Source organism: Priapulus caudatus, unplaced genomic scaffold (assembly GCF_000485595.1).
Source record: "Priapulus caudatus unplaced genomic scaffold, Priapulus_caudatus-5.0.1 Scaffold2019, whole genome shotgun sequence".
In the NCBI taxonomy this organism is placed as follows: Eukaryota; Metazoa; Priapulida; class Priapulimorpha; order Priapulimorphida; family Priapulidae; genus Priapulus; species Priapulus caudatus.
In genome coordinates, this window is record NW_014579080.1 from 13,282 (window position 1) to 19,368 (window position 6,087).

The 6,087-nt window shown below is 45.5% G+C and overlaps 2 protein-coding genes across 2 annotated transcripts; both read left to right on the forward strand.

The window, feature by feature from the left end:
* Window positions 1-1,130: 1,130 nt before the first annotated feature.
* LOC106818095 (cannabinoid receptor 1-like) lies at window positions 1,131-2,126 on the forward strand. The gene is made up of 2 exons (XM_014822811.1): window positions 1,131-1,262; window positions 1,341-2,126. The coding sequence occupies exons 1-2, from the start codon at window positions 1,131-1,133 to the stop codon at window positions 2,124-2,126; spliced, it is 918 nt and encodes a 305-aa protein (XP_014678297.1).
* A 1,265-nt stretch (window positions 2,127-3,391) lies between these two features.
* On the forward strand, window positions 3,392-4,387 carry LOC106818096 (alpha-1A adrenergic receptor-like). Its single transcript, XM_014822812.1, has one exon. The coding sequence runs from the start codon at window positions 3,392-3,394 to the stop codon at window positions 4,385-4,387; it is 996 nt and encodes a 331-aa protein (XP_014678298.1).
* The last annotated feature ends 1,700 nt before the right edge of the window (window positions 4,388-6,087 follow it).

Consider the following 6,087-nt stretch of genomic DNA (forward strand, 5'->3'; position numbering starts at 1 on the left):
GAGAGAGAGAGAGAGAGAGAGAGAGAGAGAGAGAGAGAGAGAGAGAGAGAGAGAGAGAGAGAGAGTAGAGAGAGAGAGACGAGAGAGAGTAGAGAGAGAGAGAGAGAGAGAGAGAGAGAGAGAGAGAGAGAGAGAGAGAGAGAGAGAGAGAGAGAGAGAGAGAGCACGAGAGAGAGAGAGAAAGATAGAGCGAGATTAAGTGTTTAAGTAGGTAGATCGATTTAGTTTTCACGTTAGCCGAATTTCAGGCGGGGTTCGGGGCAGTGTTGCCAACGCGTTGGACACTAAAGAACGTGTGATGTGCAGTTAAATATTGTTTAAAATCTTCTCAGATAGTTTTGCGAATACTTTGTTAGCGCAAAATCAATTGGCGCAGTAATGTATCAAACTTGCTTTGTATTTATGTTGTTATGTTGCATTGTTTTACCCGACATAAGCTGCCTTGCGATCGCTGCGACGAGATTCGAATGCATAATGAACAATGCATAAAAGCGAACAATGCGAATGAAACAATCAGTGCATACAGTCATACACAACATGCACACAGTAACAAGTCATGTAAACTCATTTAGTTGCGCGATCGTCGCTTCGACCTAAGCGCCTTCTGCGACTGCCTGCGACTGGCCGCGACTGGTCGCAGGCAGTCGTTGTCACTTGTCAGTCGCGTCGCAGTCGAGCTAAAGCCGGGCTTATGTCGGGTTGCGATTGCTTGCGACGCGACGCGACGCACTGCAATTCACTGCGTCAGTATGTGTCGTGACACATCATTATAGTGTCACGGAGTTGGCGTGGTGAGATTCATTTCTGCATCATGGTGACAGCTAATATATGGAATATATGGAATAATATATGGAATATGGATAATATAATAGAAATATCGTTCTTTTATATTGCTGAAACGGAGATGGGGGATACACTACTAAGTATGAAATAAACGAGTGTAAAGCAAAGCGGCAGAGGCATGCGATTAGTGTTACGGAGCTTTCTGTGGTTGTTCAAAAATAGAATTGCTGAGAGGGAGAGGCGAGACGTCGATATTATTACGTATAAAAGACGTAACTGCAATGCGAAGCAGCAGAGGCCCGCCACTAGTGATACGGAGCTGGCGTTGTGAGATTCATTTCTGCATGATGGCGACAGCTAATGGTTCACTGTGCAACATCTCCGGGTCCGTGTCCGAGAATGGAAGCTTGGTCGGCTGCATGGAGTCGGATATTGAGCAGGCAACGGTTGAATCGATTCAGGCGTGGTTCGCTTACCTGGTGATTCCTGTCAACATGATCACCATACTTGCTAATCTTCTCGTCATCTTGGCTGTGACACGGACATCACACTTGCAGGAGCCGGCACACAAGCTGATCGCAAACTTGGCTGTCGCTGATTTCATCATGGGCGTCCGAGGAGTCTTCATTTTTCCAATTACCTTTCTAATCGAATTCCCGCCAAAGATAATATGCCTTGGACATGGCGCTGTCGTTACGCTCTCGGCACTCGCATCAATGAACTTTCTGATTGTCATCAACGTAGACAGGTACATTGCAATATCGCGACCGCTACACTACTACCAGATCGTCACACCGCGCGTTATCCTAGTAATGGCAGTCCTCGCTTGGAGCTTTGCCTTCTTCGCAAGCGTGATGACTTTTATTGGCAACCGCTGGCAGCCGGATCTACCATGCATCTTTGACATCATATCGAGTAGAATATCTGTCATCTTAATCTCGGTAATTGTCTTGACGTTGGGCGCCGCCATCGTCTCCATCTACGCTTACATGATGATGATTGCCAAGCACCACCAGCGGCAGATCCACCAGGAACCGATCAGCAGCGGTTTGCAGGAGGCAGTAGCGACCGGAAAATCCTTCTCTGCTGAGCTCGCCAAGCATCTGAAGCTTGCCAAGACGTTTGGCATCGTCGTCGGCGCCTTCGTCGTCTGCTGGACTCCGTACCTCTTCCTGACGCTGCTGAGCGTCGCCGACGTCTACCACGACACTTTCGGCGTGGCGACAGGCTTCGGCTTTCTGATGGCAGACTCCAACTTTTTCATAAACTTTTTCATATATGCTTTAAAGAGCAGTCAGTTCCGCGCCGCCTTCCGGGCGGTGTTGCCCTCGCGTGGACACTAAAGACGTGTCTACTGTCCAACCTTACTGGAATCATCGCGACTGTTTCATCCGTTCGATTAAGTGTTTAAGCAGGTAGATCGATTTAGGTTTCACGTTAGCTGAGTTTTGGGCGGAGTTCGGGGCAGTGTTGCCAACGCGTTGGACACTAAAGAACGTATGATGTGCCGTTAAATATGGTTTAAACTCGTCTCAGTGAGTTTTGCGAATACTTCTATATCGGAAAATATCTATATCGCATAGCTTGCCACCGAGTTTCATATTAGTGAAGACTATTACCAAGATTCATGCTTTCTCGTGGCGGAGGGTTGACAGCTGGGGACAGTCTAAGCTGTGCACGCGCCAACTGCTAATGTCCCTTTCATTGGATGTGGCAATGTGGCTAGTAGCTTCACACGATACGTTCTCGTAAGTATGTACAACAATACTCCGCATCACGCTATCACGCTAGTTACACAATTCAGGAAATGGACAAAACGTTCCAATAGAAATTCTGACAGTTAAGCAATATAATAGCACGGCATTTATTTATGTAACTTGTATCGAGATAATACTGAAAGGAAAATGAGAATCGGAATTGCAATTATTGGGAGAGAGCGAGAGGAGGAAGAGAGAGAGAGAGGGGGGGGGAGAAAGAAAGAAGGGAGACACTATTACCTATAATATACGTCAATATTATTTAAATCGTCAGTGTGTGTCGTGACACATCATTATAGTGTCACGGAGTTGGCGTGGTGAGATTCATTTCTGCATCATGGTGACAGCTAATGGAAATATTGTTCATGTATAGAATTGCTGAGAGGGAGAGGGGGAGCCACTACTGGGTATGAAATAAATGAGTGTAACGCAAAGTGGCAGCTGCACGCTATTAGTGTTACGGAGCTTTCTGTGGATGTGGCAATGTGTCTAGTAGCCTCACATGGTATGCCCACGTATATGTACAACAATACCCCGCATCACGCTAGATCAACGCTTCAGGAAAAAGAACGACGCGTTTCTACTGAAAATTCACTAGCTAATATAAATATAGCTATATAAATATATATATAAATATAGCTAATATAGGTAAGCGACGTAATATTTGGACAATGAATTATGTGGCACAGTATCGTGATGATACTGCGAGTAAACTGGAGTTCAGAAACAGAATTGCTTGGAGGAAGGGGCAGAGATATGTTTTAGTATAAAAACACATAAATGTAATGCGAAGCGACAGAGGTACGCCATTAGTGTTACGGAGCTGGCGTGGTGAGATTTATTTTTGCATCATGGCGACAGCTAATGGTTCACTGTGCAACATTTCCGGGTACGTGTCCAAGAATGGGAGCATGGTCGGCTGCATGGAGTCGGATATTGATCAGGCAACGGTTGAATCGATTCAGGCGTGGATCGCTTACCTGCTGATTCCTCTCAACATGATCAGCATACTTGCTAATCTTCTCGTCATCTTGGCTGTGACACGGACATCACACCTGCAGGAGCCAGCACACAAGCTGATCGCGAATTTGGCTGTTGCTGATTTTCTCATGGGCGTGCAAGGAATCTTCGTAGAATCAACGACCTTTCTAATCGAATTCCCGCCAAAGATCATATGCCTTGGACACGTCAGTTTGGTTACGCTCTGGGCCCTTGCATCAACAAACTCTCTCATTGTCATCAACATAGACAGGTTCATTGCAATATCGCGACCGCTACACTACTACCAGATCGTCACACCGCGCGTTATCTTAGTAATGGTAGTCCTCGCTTGGAGCTTTGCCTTCTTCGCAAGCGTGATGACTCTCATTGGCAACCGCTGGCAGCCGGATCAACCATGCATGTATGACACCGTCACGAGTAGAACATCTCTCATCTGTAGCTCGCTAGTCATTGGTACGTGTGGCGTCGCCATCATCTCCATCTACGCTTACATGATGATGATTGCCAAGCCCCACCAACAGCAGATCCAGCAGGAACCGAGCAGCAGCGGTTCGCAGGAGGCAGTAGCGACCGGAAAATCCTTCTCTGTTGAGCTCGCCAAGCATCTGAAGCTTGCCAAGACGTTTGGTATCGTCGTCGGCGCTGTCTTCGTTTGCTGGGTTCCGTATATCATCATGATGCTGCTGAGCATTGCCGACGTCTACCACGACACGGTCGGCGTGGCGCGAGGCCTCGGATACTTGCTGGCGTACTCAAACTCTTGCATGAACTTCTTCATATATGCTGCGAAGAGCAGTCAGTTCCGCGTCGTCTTCCGGGCGGTGTTGTCTTCGCGTGGACACTAGAGACGTCCCTACTGTCCAACCTTATTGGAATCATCGTGATTGTTTCATCCGTTCGCATAAGTGTTTAAGCAGGTAGATTGATTTAGCTTTTACGTTAGCTGAGTTTCGGGCGGGGTTCGGGGCAGTGTTACCCACGCGCTGGTTACTAAAGAACGCCCCTTCACCCGTCTATCGTTCCACGTGTTTCACCATCTCACAGTGTTTCTCACATTCTTCGTTAGACCGAAATCGCGTTCACGTAAGTAAGCAAGAGAATGATTAATTAAGTGTTTGGCTTTGCTGATTGGATACAAGTAACAATATGCTCTGACTACAGCGTACACTAGTAGAGTACATTGATGCTACAAACTCGCGAGTTCATTCTGTCATATTAATATTTATATTAATATATAATGATATATTTTTCAGATTCTCCTAGGAAAGTATCGGTGGAAAGTATCAGTGGAAAGTATCGATGGAAAGTATCGATGGAAAGTATCGGTGGATAGTATCGGTGGAAAGTATCGCTGCATGGATGTTTACTTCTGGACGTGTTTTTGTGTGAATATCGCGCAAAAAATTATTCGCTGTGCCCTTGTAAATTTGTTGTACGTGGGCTTGTTTCCCTGTTTCGTAAGTATCGGTGGAAAGTATCGGTGGAAAGTATCGGTGAACGTTTGCTTCTGGACGTGTTTTTATGTGAATATCGCGCTAAATTAATATTATTCAATGTGGCCTTGTAAATTTGTTGTACGTGGGGTTGTTTCCCTGTTTCGTATGTATTGGTGAAAAATATCGGTGGAAAATATCGGTGGAAAGTATAGGTGGATAGTATCGGTGGAAACTATCGGCAGACATTTACTTCTGGACGCATTCTTATATGAATCTCGTGCTAAATACTATTCGCTGTGGCCTTGTAAATTTGTTGTACGTGGAGTTGTTTCCCTGTTTCGTAAGTATCGGTGGAAAGTATCGGTGGAAAGTATCAGTAAACGTTTGCTTCGGGACGTGTTTTTGTGTGAATATCGCGCTAAATATATATTATTCGCTGTGGCCTTGTAAATTTGTTGTATGTGGGATTGTTTCCCTGTTTCGTAAGTATCGGTGGAAAGTATCGGTGGAAAATATCGGTGGAAAGTATAGGTGGATAGTATCGGTGGAAACTATCGGCAGACATTTTCTTCTGGATGCATTCTTATGTGAATCTCGTGCTAAATACTATTCGCTGTGGCCTTGTAAATTTGTTGTACGTGAAGTTGTTTTCCTGTTTCGTAAGTATTGGTGGAAAGTATTGGTGGAAAATATCGGTGGAAAGTACTGGTGGAAAGTATTGGTGGAAAGTATCGGTAGAGGTTTACTTCTGGACGCGTTCTTGTGGGAATCTCGTGCTAAATACTATTCGCTGTGCCCTTGTAAATTTGTTGTATGTGGGATTGTTTCCCTGTTTCGTAAGTATTGGTGAAAAGTATCGGTAGAAAGTATCGGTAATAATTATCGGTGGAAAATATCGGTGGGTAGTATCGCTGGAAAGTATATAGGCGGACATTTAATTTTTTGACGCGTTTTCTCGCCAGATTTTGCTTCTTCGGAAGGAAAGCGTTTTCCTGTGTCGTCGTCGGTGTCGTGTGTGAATTTTAATTATGCGTAAAGCCGGCAGTAGGTCGGGTTGCGATTGAATGCGACAAGACGCAACGAATTGCATCTCACAGCGACAGTGAGTC

Bases quoted from the DNA above. Each gene is read 5' to 3' on its own strand.
- LOC106818095 (XM_014822811.1), top strand. From the start codon at position 1,131: ATGGCGACAGCTAATGGTTCACTGTGCAACATCTCCGGGTCCGTGTCC. The intron at 1,263-1,340 runs GTGATTCCTGTC...TCACACTTGCAG, and splicing joins AGGCGTGGTTCGCTTACCTG to GAGCCGGCACACAAGCTGAT.
- LOC106818096 (XM_014822812.1), top strand. From the start codon at position 3,392: ATGGCGACAGCTAATGGTTCACTGTGCAACATTTCCGGGTACGTGTCC.